This window comes from Euprymna scolopes, chromosome 16 (assembly GCF_053919585.1).
Source record: "Euprymna scolopes isolate OS-2025 chromosome 16, ASM5391958v1, whole genome shotgun sequence".
NCBI classification, from domain to species: domain Eukaryota; kingdom Metazoa; phylum Mollusca; class Cephalopoda; order Sepiida; family Sepiolidae; genus Euprymna; species Euprymna scolopes.
In genome coordinates, this window is record NC_136497.1 from 27,912,836 (window position 1) to 27,934,474 (window position 21,639).

Sequence of the window (21,639 nt, forward strand, 5' to 3'; positions counted from 1 at the left end):
AGCTTTCAACAATATTCCTATTTATGAGGGGCCTTCAATAAGCTTCCAGACTTTTTTTGAACAGACATTTAAAATTGTTGTAGACTCTTGAAAATTCAGTATGTTATTGCTATACATCTTATGAGATGACTAACCAATTTTTTTTCAGGTTCAAATGAATAGCTACAGCAGGAATTAAAATACACCCTACTAAAGATTGATTGCCACAACTGGTGAATTTCAAAAATGCAATCTGGATGTGAGGATACTTTAGAAGAATGATATGCAATAAAATTCTGCTTTAAACTTGGAAGAAATGCCAAAGAAACATATGGAACCATCTTGCATGAACCTAACATCAGTTTTTGAGTGATATAAGAGATTCAAGGAAGGCAAGAAGATTGTTAGGGATGATTAGGTGTGGGAGGAGTAATGAAGTCAGAACACCAGAGTTGATTGGCCAAATAAATTGCAACTGGAGGAGATTACTTCAAAGGGAACTAGAGTTTCATGTGTGTACTATCAATAAAAGTGCCCATATAAAAAAGTCTGAAAACTTATTGAACACACATTGTAATCTGGTTATTAACTTATATCCTACAATAAATAACCAAGGTGAGAATTGTATCCAAATAAAATAAAATTTAACTAATACGAGAAACAGCAAAATTTCACCCCTTCACTGTAGAGGACACTAGATACTGAGAAACCTTTTACTCTAATAGTTTCTTTCCTCAGACTACTAGACTTTAGAATTCCTTCCCTGTTTCCTGCTTTCCTGATTGTATGAACATGTAATTTAAACGTAACATGAATCATGACATCTCATTTCTCAACTCCCTACAAAATGTCCCTGTAGACATGGACCCAAATAATATCCCCTCATGTCCAAGTGTCAATACACCTTGTTTGGAGTGAATTAGAGTAAAAAAAATCTTATTAATAGAAATCCAATTCTTTAGAATTTTGATAAAAACTACAATGTGACACTCATGACTATTCCTCTTCCTTTTTTGTTGTTGCTGTCATAAAGTTGGAGAAAGATTGTTCACAAAAAAAAAATTAGACAAACAATATTTTTTTTAGAGAATTAATTCTTACTAGCGAGACCTGTGGGAATTCCACATTAACATCTTTTATATGTAATATATTGCTGCAGGGCATTCTGTGGATGTTCAACATGAATGGAGACCCCACGATATTATCATAGCCATTTTGTTATAACTGTAAAAATATTTCTCTAAATAATCTGGCTAATGTAGTGTAAAACTATATCTGATTATTAGGGTTAATCTCCAATATTCTTATAGGAGTTTGTAACATATTTTCAATTGTATGGACGCCCAGCGCAAACGGAAACCCCACAATATCATTATACCGTCTTCAAACAGAATAGTTATTACTCTTAGATTCTAGCCATAAGATTTAGAAGGTATATTTTAGTTTCATGTATGGCCCAAAAGCGACATCATTTTAATTTTTTGTTTTTATTTCACATTGCGTCTTCAGTGATCGGGAGATCCTATTTATTAAAAAGGAAGATAGAAGGTGATAACATACTACGAACATTAATTTAGCATATCTATATACTAATTTAATGTTCGTAGTAGGTTATTACTTTCTATTTTCCTTTTTAATGAATAGGATCTCCCAATCGAATAATTTATAATCTGGAAACTGTGACACACGTACGTATGTACGTTAAAGGTACTATGGTATTAATATAGAGATTGCAATCACAAATTCTTTTCAGTTGATAACAAAACACACACTCGAGTCGGATTATGTTTTAGTTGTTTCTTTCTCCCACGATGAAACATTCCATTTTGTACCTTATTATTAGCAGCAAGTCTTTTCTTCTTTTTTCTCTTTAACTAATAATAAATTCACAAGTGAACGAGGCAACGTCAAAAAAAACAAAAGATTTGTGTTGAACAAAAAATCCGTTTTTTTTTTTGTGTTGAACAAAAAATTCGTTTTTTTTTTTTGTGTTGCCACCTCACACTCCCAACAGTGCCTAAATTTGCATATTTGTATTAATATTGGATTGGAAGGGTTCTAGGTTTGCATGTCAGTTTTTCTATACAGTGGACACATGCCAATTGTGGGCATTTACACCTTTCCACACAGCACAGAAATGTAGAATAGTATTTAGTTATTTTTATAAGTTGTTAGCTGTCACTATGAATAACTGTCTCATTACTTTAGAGCTTTTATTATCAATGTGTAAAAAAAAAATTATTTTGAAAATATTCTTTTTCTTTCTAAATAAAACTCAATTTAAAAACTTTATTTTAAAATTTAATCTTAAAAATGTTTTGGATTTTTTTTTTTTGTAAAATTTAATGACAAATTTTGGTGCTTGTGCAGGATTCCCCTTATATTATAAAAAACAAAAATAAAGAAAAAAATCTGTATGATGTGCATGCCTGTGATGAAACGAAAATATCATATTCCAAAAGTCACATAAATTGATCAAGTAGTTTTACTTTTAAATAATGAAAATTAGATTTTGAATATCTGAGGAATGTCGGTCTCACCCACCAAAACATCTCAAAAAGCAAAAGGAGATAACTCCACAATAATTCATACTTACTACAGGGTGTCCCAAAAGAAGCTGATGGTTAAAAATAAATTCATAACTTTCTTAATTTTTTATATTTTTCTTTTATTTTTTTCAGATCATCTAGAGTAACCCTTTCAAGGTCATCATGAGTCGTTACACTACCGAGGAGCGGATATTTATCGTAGAGTTGTATTTTTAGTTGAACGAGTCAATATTAGAAACTAAAAGAGAATTTCGACGAAACTTCAACACAAGAAATTCCCCTACTCCCAATGCAATAAAAGCTATCGTGGCTCGATTTCATGAACAAGGGTCTGTATGCGACCTCTCTAAATCTGGTAGACCCCATACAGCAAGAAGTGATGAGAATCGTCAGAGATTAGCAGAGAGCGTGGTCGAGGATTCATAAGTCAAATTGGGGTTTCTTGATCATCTTTTCACAGAATGCTTCATGAAGAGGGCAAATTTCCATATAAAATTCAATTGGTGCAAGAGCTTCAGCTAAACGATCCGGAAAAAAAGCTGAAATACGCCATGCAATTCCAAGATTTGGCCAATGGGGATCCAAACTCAAAAACCTATGTCCGATGAGGCCCATTTTCATCTGAATGGGTTAATAAATAAGCAAAATTGCAGGATTTGAGGATCAGAAAATCCCATGCAACAGCACAATGGCAATTACACCGTCAAAAATGTACAGTATGGTGTGGAGTAATGGCGGATGAAGTAATCGGAATTGGTGGACATTTGAGTAACATCATTTTTCATAACTAAAATTAGACCTTGTGAAAAACATACCCTAGATTAAGTTGTGCATATAAAATTAGAATAAGTAGACCATGATATCTTATTATTCCTCAAAAAATCACGGAGAGGCTCATCTACCTACATATGAAAATTGGTAAGTATAACTTAAATATTGAGGAAGCTAATCAAATTTAAAATCCGTCAGCTTCTTTTGCGACACCATGTAGATTTATGCTGCAATGTCTACTAGTTCCCATTAATTGCTTAAAAATGATTTTCTTTATAAAAATAAAACTACTTGATCAATTTACCAAAAAATAAAAAATAAAACTAAAACTACTTGATTAATTTAAAAAAAATAAAAATAAAACTACTTGATTAATTTACAAAAAAAATAAAAATAAAACTACTTGATTAATTTACAAAAAAAATAAAAATAAAACTACTTGATTAATTTACAAAAAAAATAAAAATACTTGATCAATTTATAAAAAATAAAAATAAAACTACTTGATTAATTTAAAAAAAATAAAAATAAAACTACTTGATTAATTTACAAAAAAAATAAAAATAAAACTACTTGATTAATTTAAAAAAAATAAAAATAAAACTACTTGATTAATTTACAAAAAAAATAAAAATAAAACTACTTGATTAATTTACAAAAAAAATAATAATAAAACTACTTGATTAATTTACAAAAAAAATAAAAATACTTGATCAATTTATAAAAAATAAAAATAAAACTACTTGATTAATTTAAAAAAAATAAAAATAAAACTACTTGATTAATTTAAAAAAAATAAAAATAAAACTACTTGATTAATTTACAAAAAAAATAAAAATACTTGATCAATTTATAAAAAATAAAAATAAAACTACTTGATTAATTTAAAAAAAATAAAAATAAAACTACTTGATTAATTTACAAAAAAAATAAAAATAAAACTACTTGATTAATTTAAAAAAAATAAAAATAAAACTACTTGATTAATTTACAAAAAAAATAAAAATAAAACTACTTGATTAATTTACAAAAAAAATAATAATAAAACTACTTGATTAATTTACAAAAAAAATAAAAATACTTGATCAATTTATAAAAAATAAAAATAAAACTACTTGACCAAGTTACATAATTTTTAGAATATGATATTTTTGTTTCATCACAGCAACATACATCATACAGATTTTTCTTCATTTTTTTCGTTTTTTTTTTTTTATCTAAGGGGAATATGATTAAGAAGCCCAATTCTTCGTTTTTTTTTCAATTTCATATTTTTACTCTAGAACTTTTATAGTTAAACCATGTGATAAAAATCCTTAAAAAATAATGTCAAATCTATAATATAAAGCGGAAAGTCAGTGTGTGTGTCTGGTCACGAATAGGCTCCTATATGGTTGATTATTATAGAAAACTGATCACATATGATAGATGTATCGAGACACAGGAATGGGTATGTTTGATTTGGCATGATGATTCATTAAAATTGTGGGGTCTGCGTACGCGCCACAAAGTATGGAAATAAAAAATTAAAAAATTAAAAAACATTTACAAGTGTTTTTGATATAGATGTACATAATAATATTTTGATAAGTATGTTTTAACTTAAATAGGGATGATATAAAATTGTGGAGGTCTGCGTTCGCGCCTGGCCTCCATAGAATGGAGATAGGCACAAACTTTAATAAAGACTTTTCATATCTATCTGCGTAAGTATACTTTGATAATTATGTTTCAGTTTGAAGAAATATGGTATGATAAAATTATGTTTCAGTTTGAAGAAATATGGTATGATAAAATTATGGGTGTTCGTTTGCGCCTGACCTCCATAGAATGGAAATATGTTACAAAGTTTAACAAGGGCTTTTAATATAGACCCACAGAATATTGTGATAAGTGTTTTTGTGTGAACAGGTATGGTATAATAAATTATGGGGTTTATCTATTTTATTTTTACTTTCATCATATTTTGCTTTGGTTTTGATAACCCCAAATTCAAAGCTATCTCTTTACAACCCTTCCTTTTCATAACCTTTCATAAATCATACTTTCATAAATCAGAGTCCATTTTCTGTAGGCTGTTTTTGAACCCAGTCAACGACGGGTACTTTTGCTAGTCTGTTATAATCCAATAACCAAATCAGATTCCAATGATAATCTATTACACAAAATGACAACTGAAAATAGAGTGTACAAATGAAGCTATTTGTGTAAAACCATCTTAACCTGTTCACAAATCTTTGTAACAATTTGTTCATACTGTGTCTTGGCTAGGAACCTTTTTTACTTTGTTTTTATAATAGAGAGTTTAATGTACATTCTTAGTGAAATATTCAGGTTATTTTAAGTGGTAATGGGGGCGACAACAAATGCATGCTATTTTCATAGCGACAGTATTTCATATCACTGATTTTCCTTATATTATTTGTCAGAAATGATTGATTTTTTGTGTTCACAGCCTCAAGGGTTCTAGAAATAATGACAACTGTATAAATATAAACCATTTAACTTATAATTCAAGTTAGATTGAAATGTAAACTAATAATGGTACTGAAAAAAAAAAATAGAAGAATCGGCAATTTGTTAAGTTTTTTTTTTTTTTTCATCCCATCTCTAAAGTGAAAGGGTGGGATCTTGCTGCTTGTTGGAGTATGTACATCTGGAGTGCCGAAGTGTATGAGTTCATTCCATTAAAGTACTTGTTAAACAGGCACAGGGATGCGACATTGCCGTGATGGTATAGAGATTGGTCAAAGGTGTAGGACCTATTAGATTTAAGACTTTTGGATCCTGTCTAATAGTAAAAGACTAATAATAGATGCACCAGCCGAGATATGGAAACAATACTCCATGCATGGGCGAATTCTGGATTCGTTAACTATTAAGAAAAATAAAATCTTGACCAGGATTGAATATTAAAATAGATTAGAAAAGAATTGTTTTAAGAATATACCCAGATGAAACCCATGTTTATGTTGAAATAAAATTAATAACTTGGTAGTAAAAGAGTTATTACCATCAAAGCAACAGTAAATAAAATGGCTTTATATATAAGATAATGAAGTTAAATAAAATAGCTTTTATTTACAATGGACTTATGATGTGCTAATACTAAGAGATGGAAGCCTTGATAGTTCTACTCTTTCATAAAGGAGGAGTGGCAGATTCCATGGACATAACACACTCAATGATATCGTCCAACAGGTGCTGCACACTGTTAGCCTCCTAAGGATCCTCGAATCAGTTAGCCTCAAGAAAGGGCACGACAAATGGCTTAATGGTCTGATGGTGTTTCCCTTTGTAAATGGCAAGTCACATATATGGGATGCGACTTGCATTGACACTCGAGTTCTCAACAGGAACAAAATCGGTAACAAACTCTGGACATGCAGTAGCATATGCAGAAGACTGCAAACTATCAAAATATGGCAGATTTGTGTTCTATCAACTCTAATCACTAAGGAGATGAGAGGAGTGATAGGCCTTGTCACATGCAACTTCCTCAACAGCTTTTCTAATGATACGTTACACTGGAGACCATTATAAATTGCAATTAAATTTACAAGAACGTCTCCACCACCACTGTTCGTAGAAATGTCTGGAGGTTGCTTTCAGCCCGCCTAGCCAGAGAACATCTGATGAAACTGCATTTTGTTTTTGCAAAAAGAAAATTTTATTAACCATAGAACTAATCTTTTTTTTTTAGGAGTCACCACTTATCAAGGCCCAAACACCATTCGAGGATAAGGGTTAATAAGCATAGAGTAGTCAATGGGACAATGTCGTAATTGTTAGTGAAAATTTGATAAATTGGATTACTAAAAGGGAACGGCTCATCCAGAACTTGTTTACATTGGACTTGAAGACGACCATAGTATAGCCATCCAGAAAGCAGGCAAATGGAAGAGAGTTCCACAGGTGTGCAGTTCTAAGAAAGAAACTTTGTTCATGGAATCTATGTTTATGTTTAGGCACAGATAAAAAGGGGGGGGGAATTATTGATAGTATTTTCAGCTAGATGAGTGTTTCTCATGAAAGTTTGGAGGGGGGGGGCATAGATTTGAGCTCAGACGAGCACTTACCATGAAAATAACGATAAAGCAGAGACAATCTATTTCGATATTAATAAAATTTTTAAATTCATACACTGGAATTAAATACTAAGCTGTAAATATTTTTATGCAAATTAACTAAAATATATAGCATCAAAAGTTTCTTTACATAGTTTAAAATGACTGTATTCTTAGTATTTTCCATCATACTGTTGGTTAGGAGGTTTCGTTTGGAAACAAAGATTTTAAGGTTCAATTTCAACAAGATATGCATGGATAAACACACTAACTTATATAACAGATTTTTTGCTTAGGAATAAAAACAAGTCAAATAGTAAAAACATAAATGGTACTTTTAAGCTGTATCAAAATTTACACATTAACAAATAGCGATTTTCAAAGCTGAGATAAAAATTGTTCAAACTATTTCAAATATGTCAGTTGGTAAACTTATTTCAATATTAAATAAGAAAATTTTTATTATTTTATTTTCATTTCATTATATTAATATTTTATTATTATTTCATGATATTATTATTACTTTTATTATTACTAGTGGGACCCATGGAAATTCCACAGAAAAAGAAATATTTAATCAACAAATGTTTTGATAAAGCTGACATTTTTCTGGATGGCGCAAATAATTAGTTTTTTGGACAGAAAAATCAATAACACCCAGCAAATATGTGTTTATTAACATCCCTATGAAAATAGTGCCCATTTTAAATATAGAACTGACCCAAATGAGATAAATTAATAAGTTATAATAAATACTCAAAAAGTAATCTTGTGCTACATAGTTCAATACAAATAAAATCCAATCACAAGAGAATCTTTAATTTACTCCTTCAGTTCAGCATCTTTTGGCAGACCAAGTTTCTGTTCTTTTTTTGCTCCGTTTCCATTTTTTTGTGTGTAATGTTTGGCTGACTTCTTTTATTGGTGAAGAACCCTTGCATGCCAAAATTACTAGGAATTCCTTTTTCACACCATTACAACAATGATCATATATTATTGTAATGATATTCAATAAAGAGGCTACATCAAAGATGGGTCACTCTTATATTCATAGTCCTTTTTAAAGCCAAATTTCATGAATTTGGCTTTTTTTTTTTGCAACAGTTTGGCCTTCCAAAACTGTATCTGGCCTTACTAAAGAAGAAAGAGGTTGAATATTGTTTAGATTAGGTTTTGCAATGAAACAAGTAAAAAAATAAAAAATTTATACAGCTGAAGAACCATACTTACAGCATTCAGCTGAATCATCGATGATGGTCTTGGCCGGTTCTTTTTCTTGTCCTTTTGATCATCCTCCAATAACTACAACGATAATGAAAATTGTGGTTGAAGTGAATGAAAACAAACATGGCGTCCTACTTGAGAAGAGGAAGTGGCGATTGGCATCATATTTTATGGATACAAAAAGAAAGAGATATATAGGAAATATGAGTACGTGAATTGTTGACTTTGGCAAACTAACAAGCTAGGTGATAGCGGAGAATGGAGAAAGAAACAAAAAGTAGAAAAAAAAAAAAAAAAAATTTAAAAAATAGCTGAGAAAGAGAAAAGAAGGAGAGGTGTAGTATTGGGAATCCAGCTTAAATGCTATCTAGGTAGTTGGAGAAATAGTAAGTTATGTAAGTATATTTTCGATTCCCATCGGCGAGTTTAGTGGGGTCACAGAAGGTTAGATTTGACATCCGTCAAACTCAAGTCATCTTTTGTCAACCTAGTTAGATGCACCAGAAATTAGAGGTAACAGGAACTGTGGTTGTAGGTTTCTGGTTGGTGATCACATGTGAGAGTTGGTTTTGGACTGCAGATGAAGCAGATGTGACATTAGGGTCACTCCTCCGACAACCATGGGTTCGAGACATAGGCTTGCCTTTTTAATAAAACAAACTGAAGCTTCAATCCATCTCGTGTTATTGATCCATCTGCAGCAGTAAGTACCACTCCCCATGAGATGGAGCCAGCGACAAGAAGATATTATCCGCTGGACAAGGCAAGCAGGCATGTACACATTATATATTTGCGCATATATGTAGAAACCCTTCAAGGCAAGAAACTGTAAGATTAGAACACACACACACATACAAGTAATAACACATATTGATAAGAACACAGAGAATTTAAAAGTACCTTAAAAAGAAAGTAACAAAGAAAACGTAAAAGAGAATAGCAACAGAAACGTTTTAATAAGAAGAATAAATAAGTAATAAATAAACAGGATGCAAACACCAATTCAGAACAGAGGTATAGTTATAGGATATTTGTATGGGTGAGATTAAGACTACCAAATCTCCTTCCTCTTAATATTGTACATTTCTATTGATTTATAAGATGTTTTTTCTTGCAAACTACAAGCTATTTCGGCATTATGAAGAATAAACCTGGGTAAGAACATGGTATAACCCTTTAGGAAAGAGGGAGATATAGTTGTATGGATCAATAATGTGAAATTCGTTGCCAAGTTTCAAAATGGGGTATAGCTTGCTGGTTTTCTTTCATTTTTTTCCGTTTTTTTTCTTTTTATTGTCAGAAGATCTGCTTGCTCTTTACCAAGAAATGGGGATATCCAGATGGAAGAAGAATTTAGAGAGAAAATAAATACATCAACCAAGAAATAACTACAAAGACAAGACAAGGCTAGTATTTTGCACTGGTGCAACTCCATTGATTTCTAAGATGTTTTTATTTTCTCTTTAAAACAACAAAATCAATAAAGGGCAGTTACTATGCATGTGTATGCATGTCCAATTAGAAGTAAAAAATTACAGAACAAAGACCCATAAAGTTGGTATATTCTTAATCAGCATTGACTGACCGGAACGAGTAATATCTAAAATATTATAAAAAAAATTTCATCATTGTCTGGGTGGAGGGTGGTAGGTGTCAACAGGTCAGATTTTGTAAGGGGGTGGAGCAGTTTTACAGCGTTATTATGCACTAATTTGGAAAATTAAATGCCAACTTATTCCTTAAGAAATCTATTATATAAAGGAGAGTTGTAGGTATGTATATATGTCTACCTAAAAAGGAATGGGCTGGGCAGAGGAGAAAGAAGGGGTTGAGAAGGGAGAAGAAAGAGAGAAAAAGAGAGAAGTTTAAACAGAAATACACTTTTGCCATTGGAAATGCTGAGAAACCCTGCTAGTCAATTATAAAGGATAAAAAACGTTTAATGAAAATATTTTAGAATAAAGAAATTTATATTTGTATACATATATTGCATTTGGAATCATCTGCTTGAAGTTTCAAGCATAAAATATGTAGACAAAAAATTAACATAACAAAATGTTTAGATGAACAAGAATCTTAAATGCAAGATAATGTATGTAATCTATTTTAGTAATTTGTTTATATAAAATAAAATTTAAAAAACATTTCTAAAATTGCAATCATGCAAATGAGGCAGTATAGAAATTAAAAACATAATTTACTTATATCTTAACGTAAAATGTGACGATAATAAAGCAAACAAATATCAATAATATATTACCCCTCCATATACATATTACACATAATGCTTTAAGCAAACTACATTAGTTTAATATCAATATTTATTTTTGCAAAATGTTCTTTTTGGGGATCGTGTGTAAGAATGATGATGTCTGCATTTTAGAAATGACTTGAAATACATCCAAGAAAAAAAATTTTTTCAGTAAAATAGTTTTTAAAAATTCTTTTTTCTTTTTTTACTATAAGACCCAGAGGCTACACAAGAATAAACGTCCATGAATGTCAAGAGAGACAACATTGTGAGGATTGGTAATGATGAAAATCGGGTAGAAATTAATTATTTAAGAGGACGGCTCAACAAAAACTTGTTTATGTTGGACTTGAAAACGACCATGTTATAGTCAACTGAGAAGCAGTTCCATGGTATTGTGTTCCTCCGAATAGTTCTGGGAAAAAAGCTTTGCTCATGGAATTTTCATCTAGCTTTAGGCACAAATAGAGGTTAAAGGAAATTTCTCATCATGGTTATAACTAGTCGGGCATTTGCCACGAATGCTTTACAGGGGGAGAACCACTGAGTGAAGCTCCGTTGAGCATCTGCCATGAAAAGAGAGCAGACATTTTTTTCTGTGAGAAAAAAGTAGCAGGGAAAAGGACATCACCGACCAGATTTCAAAGTCGGTTAGTTGATTTTATTATAATCAATAGTCATATATATATATATATATATATATATATATATATATATATATGACAAGACATCAGATACTGAGGTTTTAGCCTGGTTAAGCCTCTCATAAGCAAATACTATGTTTCAGCTGTGTCAGGTTCATTGGGTGGGTCATATATGCCACATGTCAGATTCAAAACTCCCAAAACAGCTCCTGGACAGTGAGTTGTCCAAAAAGAACAATAGGAGGACAGTAGAAATAGTTCAAAGACAGTTTGAAGGTGTTTCTCAAACAGTTGGGTTTGTATTCCAATTTGTGGAAAAACCTAGCCCAAAACACATTCCTGGAGTATCACAAGCCACAGTTATTTAATCTGCATTGAAGAACACAAGAGGAAACATACTATAAGAAAAAGCAGAGCAATCAGCATCTCTGCTACAAAATCATTCCGCGGGTGCTCCACAAGATACTTCATACTTCACAGCTCGAATCGGACTGATGAGCTATCTTTACACCCACAGAACAATTTCATGATCATGGTCATCTTTGCAAGTAATGGACAAATATAAAAAAAATACTGGATCTCCGAGGTGGAGACGTTAACCATAATATCGTTTAAAACAATCAACAACAAAAACTATGTAAACAGATAAACGATAAAAAACTAAACAGTAAATTGTCTATGGCGTCATAGCACAATGGGTTAGGGTGCTGGACTGAAATACATAAAGTCCGGGTTCGAATCCCAACAACATGTGCAACACCGGGTGAATATCACCCATATTTCATATAAATGTTTATAAAATAAACAAAATTAAACTTTTTTTATACTGTTATTTCACCCCAAACATGGCAGTATGCCACTTTTATGTAAGGGGCTACTATTTCAAACCAGGGATACTAGGTAGGGAGTTGAGCAGCAAGATGTCTGTTCACATTAACTTGAACTTCTGCATGTAAGTACAGTCAAAGAACCAGGGACCCGGGAGGGACTTCCAACGTTTAGCAGTTTGAGAGAAAAAAACTATTTCATTTTTTTAAATTTTTTTTTTATTAAGCCATGATCATAAAAAACCATTAGCAATAAACAGAGACTACCTAGCTAAATAGGGAATGCATAAAACTTAGGACATCAAGATAATTAGACAATACAGAATTCCGAAAATGTGACAATGATACAAACAAGTTCATAGTTTTGAGGCAACATGTTCAGGACTGCAGAATACAACGCAAAAGGAAAGCGCCGGTACATCTGAGCAACACCAGTGTGATTATATAGTGGGTCTAATTTAAATGTATATCGGCACAGATTTTGTCTGTTCAGCCACAGCACAGAAGATTTTCTGGCATCTTGAGATCTCTGCAGTATAGGAGTGGGATTTTGCTGTTTGTCAGGTTAGTCAGGGTATTTGAATTCGTCAGAGTACATTGTTTATTTTGATGTTGAAAAAATCTAACAGAATTGTAAATAGTTACTTCCATTGTATTGGAATGAATTAGAATAAGTGTAAAGAAGTAAAGAACATTCTCTTGAGTCAGAGATTCAATTTAATAAAATATATGATTAATAGAAAAACAAAAAAATAACAGAAGTTGAATTAAAAAAAAAGAAAAAAAATTAATTTATCAACTTGAAAGATAAAAACTTTATATAAATAGAAAATCCATTAGAAACGTTGCGTTTTTTCTTGAATATTAAGACAAAATACGTTTCTTACTCAATCTAATATTATTTTTTAATATTCAGGGTGTTTGGAAAATGAATGTTATAAGTCTGGGATTTTATTCTATATGTGTAAATAGGTGAATAAAAAAAAAATTTCCAAGTCACAGGCATTTGAAAGAAATACTAATCAACAGTATTTATCATAAACATCCAACACATGCAAATAAGACACTGTTATTTTTATATACGAGATAGATAAATAGGTTTATCTGTGACAGGATACAGGATAAAATAAGCCTGGGTTTAGGGTTGCTAGATACACCAACAAATCCATGGAAACATGATGCCAAACAAATATAAAAGCTGTGGGGCTCAGAATAAAGATCTGAGTGCGATGATTGGCAGAAACTCCTTTAGTAACCAACATAGCAGATTTGCTCAGCATCCTGGGAATGTTGGTCCTTCATATGACAGTTAACGGAATACAGCAGACCAAATACAGGTAAATAAATATGATCAGCACAAACCAAAGATAATACAGAGGATGAAATGGAAAATAAAAGAAAATTAGTAATAGAGTACTATTAGAAAAGCACTCTCACATAATCCAAAAGTTAAAGCATCGATTTTCCAAACATTTCGTATACAAGCGTATGATTTATACATAAAATTCTATAAAAGTAATTTAAATATCAACAAATGTTTAATAACATTGAACACACCTGTGAGCCGTTGGGTCATAACCACTACTATTAATGGTTCCACTTTGATTTCATGAGAAAATTAATTTCACATATCTGTTAAGACATTCTTCTTACAGGTTTCTATCGACTTCTATATTAATCTTATAGATAAGAGAATTATTACTTTGTTATCTAATTTACATATGTGTTTATGGTATGTCCGAACACACTATGTAAATTAGATGACAAAATATAACAAGAAACAATTCGGGGGGGGGGGAGAAGAAAAAAAAAGAGAGTCACTCTTTCTTTAAGTGCTCACAGAGACATTAAAACCAACTAAAGAGTGATTTAAAGAACATACAGTGAGAGAGGATGAGAGAATTACATACATAGCTAAATGTCAGACGGGCGACTTTGTTCAGATAAATTATAATTTTTATATCTATAAAAGTGAAATTTGTCTGTCTACATTTCCCTACAAAATTACTCTAATTTTCAGTCTACAGACTCGAGATTTGACATAAGCAGTATTAAGATGTGGGAAAATCTTTTTAATCGCTTTTCGGACAGAAATTTGGCTGTCAAGGGGTCAAAGTTCAACGATTTGACCTTTGAAAACTCTACCAAACTCTATGTCAATTTTGGGTCTGAACACTTGAAATTTTAGATGTAGGTTACTTGCACATCGATCAAGCTTTTTAATTTGGTTTAAGCCCAAAACAATAAATGTTAAGGATCAAAATTGGGGTCAAAGTTTAAAAAAATTTGACCACTCAGCCAATTTTTGGTCTAAACATTTAAAATTTTACATAAAGGGTATTCAGACATGCAGCAAGCTTTTAAATAAGTTCTTGGGCGAAAATTTGCCTGCCAAAAGGTCAAAGTTGAAAGAGTTGACCTTTGCAGACTCTACCAAACTCCTCCCCCAATTTTGGGTCTAAACATCTGAAATTTTAGATGTAGGTTACTTGGATAGGAGTCAAACTTTTTTATATATATATATGCACATAAAGTTATGAACAGTACATAGGGCCAGAGCAAAGCCGGGCTGAACTACTAGTTTACAGCTAAATGAAAGAAATATTTTTTCCTTTATTAAGACATGAGAAATCCATTAGCAATAGACAGAGGCTACTAATCTAATTAGGGAATGCATAAAACTTGGGAATATCATGATAGTTAGCCAATATAGAACTCTGAAAATGTGACAGTGATACATGTTCATTCATACAATTTTGAAGCAGTATGTTCAGGACTGCAGAACACAATGCGAAAGGAGATCGCCAATACATCTGAGCAAACACCAGTGTGATTATGCAGAGGGTCTAATGTGAATGTATATCGGCGCAGGTTCTTTTTTCCAAGCATAACTCAATCCCAGAACTAAAGTATATATTTCAGCATGTGTTTTGTGCTATTAAAACATACAGGAAAGAAACTTTAGAGAAACAAAAGTTTATATGGCAAGCAAGCCACATTTAACTTTAGGGAAACAAAAGTTTATATGGCAAGCCACATTTAATATAATAATATGTAAAATAATAAAACTAATAAATTGCTTTCAAATTTCGAACATGTTTTCAACTATTAAAAAAAAATATTAAAATAGCTGATTTGATTACAAAGAAACTGAAAAGCATTCTGGTGGATTTATTTTCATGATTACATAACTTTTTAAAAATAGGATTTAAAAAGTTAACTTTAATAATTAACGCGATTATATTTTTGATTTCAATAAATATTTGATAGTAATAAAAAAATAATAATGTAAGCAATCTAGAGGAACGTGCATGTATAGATGCAAAAAAAGTGATCACACAATTTTATTCATGTAGAGATTTGATCACTGCATAAAACCAAAAGAAAATTACTTAAAATGAACAAAATTTAATGAAAAACCTAATGTTTTTTTTTATTTACAAAAAAAAAAAATTATTTACTAATGAGTAACTACTTGTCAAAGCTAAAAACAACTCGAGGATAATGGTTCATAAGATGACTATGTTGACAGTTAAATAATGATGAGGAATATTATGAGAGGATTGAAAATAATGCACATAATGAAGAAAAATTGATGCCGTACAAGAAATGTTTATATGGCAAATATTTATTGGCATTGAATTTCATAATGACCATGGTATAATATTCATTATTTCTATACGACAGATGACCTTTCAATACATGGATGGATGACAGTTATGAAATTTCAAATATTTTCATTTACAAATGAGTCACCATGTATCAAGGCTCTAAAAGCCACTCGAGGATAAGTGTTAAGAAGATGGATATGTTGACAAATGAATAATGATATTGAATATTATGAGAGTACTGAAAATAAATAGAATAGACAACAATCCGATGATTATGAGGAGGGTTTATAGCAAGTGTTTATTTACATTGGATTTGAAGATGACCATGCTGTAACCTTCAGGGAAGCAATCTTGATGCTAGGTACTTAAAGCAAAAAAAAAAAAAAAAAAAAAAAAAAAAGAAAATTTATTGAATATTTAGCAAATTAGCATCTTACCGTGGACTTATTAAAGAGAGAAAATCCAAATCTGGCAGATTTCTTCACCTCATCTTGCTCGTCGTTCAAAGAATCTAGCGTAGAATACTTAAAAGCCATTTTGTATATAATAAATCATTACCTACAGCTTTCATATGTAAGTACATTCACAAGAGCAATATTATTGCTGCCCCTTCCCCCTCCCCGTCCATTTAAAAAAGTAAAATGCCGAAATGTTGAGAGAAGAGAGCGAGGATGATTCAAATGACAAAGGAACTAATTAGCATTCTCGTCAAATTCAAACGGATAAGATTAAAGAGAAACTTGCACAGGAGAAAGAGGAGACGATGACGAAAAACGCAAAGCATGATAAGAACCATCTGGAGATTTCTCCATCGCACACTGGCACTGTACCATCATCGTGATAGGAACGGTATTACACCATTTTAATAGCGTTTAAATTTATCAGATATTAAAACAGTTTGGTTGTTTGGTTATTTTGTTTTAGGTTATTGAATGCCGAATCTGTTAATTTTGGAAAAAAAATGTTTTTATGCTATAACTTGATACATTTAATCATGGTGTTTTGTTGGCTTGTTTTATGGAGGATAATTGTTTTAGACTTTGCAAAACATGATTGAGTTTGCCAAAGGGATAGGAAAATAAAACAACAACATCAATATTTGATTAATTAAAGTCAGGATGCCAATATCTTCAGACAGCCCGATTTGGTAGCACCAGGTTAAAAAAGTCGGAGATACCTAAAATTTTTTTAACAAACGAAATGGAAATTAACAAGGATGTCACATTGAATTATTTCTGATACAAATTGTTTGCTTTCTTCATCTGTCTGTATACTTTACTTTTTATAATAGTTTTATTGAGTTAATAAATTTTATACGGTTTAATAATACGAGATGTAATGCCTCCTATTTTTTTTATTCTGCCCGAATGGATCAGAGGAGATTGCAAATTGCATTGTTATGATCATTGAACTTATGCATTCATGACCTGAAAGTTTCATTTCTTTGTTGCAGACATTGATGGTGTGAGACTTCAAGAAAGCAACCGTTGTCATGGATGTGTGTCAGAAGCAGAGATGCATCATTGAATTCCTGGCAAAAGTGCACTGAGAATGGTGGTGACTATGTAGAAAAATAAATTCTGGAGCATGAGGTCGCTCGTTAATGGTACCACTCTCATCTTTGTAGCTTTTCAACTTTTTGAGTTTAAAAAAATAAGATTCTCTTCAGTGCAATGTAAACTACAATTTATTGTGAAGTAAGTTACTGTGAGAAGGCATGTGAAACTTCATTCTGGTACACTGAGAATGAGGAAGTCCTTAACTAGAGCAGGCAATCAATCGATTTGATTAAAAAATGGGCGATTTCACCAATTTTGATGGCAATAAAAGTATGGGCGCGTGGAACATTTGTTGATCCTCATTCAATCCCAAGCAACGTCGGGTCTCCCTGCTAATATATATAACAGTCTCTTCCTTTTTTCATAAAAATCGTTATCGTCAGCAAAAATATTCTTTAAATGAATTGGATATGTCTCTTGCTTATTTAAAGAACTATTTTAATCTTCAAAAAAAATTCCTTACCAAAAAAATAATTGTCAGCTTTGAGAAAATTTTTTTAAAAACTTTTGAATTTATTTATTGTAATAAAAAATAGTTTGTTTTTTTAAATAGTCTCTTCTTGCTGTAAAAATATCGATTTTGGAACAATTCTCTAAAGAAAATAAATTCACTTTACTCATTTAATGAATAAAGTGAAATGTTTTGCTTTAGTGACATGCAATAGTTTTGATTGGAAGGTTTTACTTATAAACACTGGCAATAGAAACTGACTAATCAAACGTAGCCAAGTTCTGCTAGCAACCAATCAGAATTGCTCCATAAAAATATTGAATCTTAGTACTCCAGCACACAATTTTTTGCGTCAATGCAAGAAAGATCTTTTGCTCTTTGCCTGCAAAATTATAAAATCTGAGACTGAACAGTTACCCACTGAAAGCTCATCTCCAGGACTTGTACAGAATAGCTAGCCATCATAAACTCTTCTGAAATTAAACATGGCTTTCAATTCAAGAATTAATTTACAATAAGATTGTATTTTATCTTTAGTGATAACATTTTTTTAAGTGGTTGTACCAAGATTAGAAATGATTGTGTAAAACTAAGATTAAAAACAGTATTCTTGCACATAAGACTATAGTAAGTATAAGATTAAGTAGTAGAAAATTCCATGTTGACAGACTAGGGTGGTGACTACGCTGCAGTATATGACGTTATGGGAGGAAGTAAATGGCAGAGAAGCGAGATGAATTTTTGTCTAAATAAGGAAATTTATTACGAGGTCTAAAATTTTGAAGAAAATTTTATTTTAATATGAAATTTAGATTAGTGTCATGTTTTTAACAAACTCACAACCACTTTCTGTAAATAATAATAATAAAAAAAAAAAAACTATTGATTTTTTCCCCATGTTTCTTAATTCTAAACACACTGTGTGCAGATAAGTACAGATAATTTCTTATATGTGAATCAAGTTTAGAACACAAAAATATCAACATGATATCTCAAATCAAATTTCAACTGAAATATTGAGTGTTCCAGATGATGGACATCAATAAAGCAGGCAGTTCTGGAAGCTTTGTTCATGAAATTTGCATTTAGATTTGAGCACAGATAGAGAATGGGGGAAATCGTATATAGTGGTTGTTGTTGGTCAAGATTTTTGTGAAAGTTTGGCAAGGGGGGACCATAGATTGAAGTTCAGTTGAACACTTGCCATGAAAATAATGATAGAGTATAGACAGGCTTGCAACTCCTCTTCTGTGAGGAAAGAGGTTAGCAGAGAAAAGAGCATCATCTACTAGGTTTCAAAGCCAGTTTTCAACTTTATCAAGGTTGGATAGGACGCACTAAGCAGCTCCTGCCCAGATGTGGCAGCAGTAGTTAATTTTAAGGCATACTCTTTGATTTGAACTCTGCTACACAGAATTTGATTTCTTTTTGAAAAAGAAATTGTCTACTTAAATGTTCATGTTGCATGATAAAAGATTTCTTGCTGTTATGACTCATTCAGGACTTTCCAAATATAATGGTTAACCAGATATGGAATACATGGGCAATAGATTTTTACGTGTTCATGACTAAAGCTGGTTAAGTGGTCAGTTTCTGAATAGTTGAATGAAGATGAACTAAAGAGAGAGACAAATTAGTCAGTTCCAGTGACCAGCTGAGAACACCTGAGATAAAGACAGGACATTTAGGATTTCTGGTCAAAAGTAGATATATTCCACTAGAGTGTTGGTCCTCTGAGCACATCAGTCAGTTTGTTTTCTTGGGCCTGACAGTGAGTTGAGGCTGATGTGACTATCTGAGCAAGCTGGACTGTTTAGCTGATGGAACTTGAACTTGTATTTTGATTTGTATCAGGCTAAGATTTCTCATTTGCAAATCGGTTATTGAAGGGAAGAGAATGAGTATCGTTGAAAAGAAGGAGGAAAACTTTGTAACTTCTTTTAAACTGGTATTGCAATATTATTTGGAGTGAAAATTCTACTGTTACATCACTGGTTGAGACCAAACTGATATTGCAACTAGTGTTGGAATTGAGCAACAATGTTGGATTGGCACAATGAACAAATTATCACGGTGTGCGCAATGAATGCACACAGAGCACATTCACGCAATTATATTTGACTAATTTTAATGACCAAACAAGAGTGCATAAAATTAACTTTCACAATAAAATAAAATAATAATAATTACGTAAATATAATAACCAACATGCACTTGGCTCTAAACTTTCATTTTCAGCACAAATGACAGTTTAAAGGCTTCCAAATCACATTAGATTTTTCTGGTAATGAATCTGACAACCATTATTTGTTTCCTCTAACAAATAACAGGGGAGTTTAATTGACTCTTATTAATTTTAAAACATGTCTAAACAATAAAAAATAAATAAATAAAACTATGTCATATTTCTCAGAAAATAAGCATTGATCCTTGAAAATGCCAAAAGCAAAGAAATATTTTGTATTATTCATGGAATTTAAATTTAATAAAAAAATCTGGGTGGAGGTTGGAGTTTAACAAAAATGAAAGTAAAAAATGACGGGCAATGTCAGGTAGATACAACTCCTTTAAAATATATTTTTTTAATATTAAACTTTTTCAAAATAACGGTGGAAGCATTTTTATTAGGGGGGAGGGTGTAAGGGCATGAAAAGATTGAAAAACACTGGAGTAAAGCATAAAAAAACTTTATAAGTATTTTGTCTTATACATGAAATAATTAAAACTGAGAATTTGTTTACGGCCATTAGCTATCAATGTTGCTTTTTTTTTTTTTCAAAGTAATAATTAACATCTAGCTGATCAAGAGGAAACCCAAATATACATTGTGTGAGTGTGTGTGGAGGAACAACCAATAAATCATTTATAGTCGATAGATAAGTTAACGAATACAAGCACTGTCCAACCACAGTAAATTGATCTACCTATGTAGTTCATCATTGTACGTATATACGCAATAACCTGACCACTTACAGAAAGAAAAAGGATTTTGGCCCGCAACTGAAGTAGAGATCAGAGATAAATCATGTGACTTATCAGAACAATAGATAAATAGAGAGGACGAGAGTCATGCAGAATACATACACAGACATTTGTGCATGTGTGCCTGTGAAGTTATATATATGTGGTAGCATTCCTTCGTCTAGACATATCTGTTAAATATTATGGACAATTCGCTCTACATATTCTGATAAAGATTTGTTCTAGTTTCTTCATAAGAGTTTTTATTTCAAGTGGAAACTGGCTGATAAATTAATCATTGTTATGAATTTAAGTACTTCAGCCTGCAAGACAGTGTCTCTGATTAAATTGACCTATGTAGGACTTACAACAATGACCCTTTCAAAGCGACTTACTGTGCTTTTCTGAAACAAGAACTCAATAGCCCAACATCTTTAAAAAAAAAAAAAAAAAAAAAAAACAACAAAAAATCCTGCTTTTGCTCCACATTTTAATTTTGCAAAATCTGTCATCAATACAAACAGCAGCTATAAATTCTTGAAACAGTACATATATAAACTAAAATATTTATTAATAAAATTAATATTAAATCCAATACAGATACACTAAAATGCCTTGAACTATTATATTATTATTATTAATTACAACCTTTGAAGTTATCATTTACTCAAATATATACATTGTTGATTATCTTGTAATACACCTAACTCCCCGAGGATAGTCTATGATCAGACCAAAAGTATTT

At 31.4% G+C, this 21,639-nt stretch overlaps 1 protein-coding gene across 4 annotated transcripts in view; it reads right to left on the reverse strand.

Moving 5' to 3' along the window:
- Positions 1 to 21,639, reverse strand: part of LOC145295903 (stromal membrane-associated protein 1-like) — a 151,881-nt gene that overhangs the window by 44,644 nt on the left and 85,598 nt on the right. For all 4 annotated transcript variants that reach the window (XM_080141669.1, XM_080141667.1, XM_080141671.1 and 1 more), the window contains exon 5: positions 8,597 to 8,668. In XM_080141669.1, coding sequence (XP_079997795.1) covers positions 8,597 to 8,668 — 72 coding nt within the window. The remainder of the gene's footprint in view (positions 1 to 8,596; positions 8,669 to 21,639) is intronic.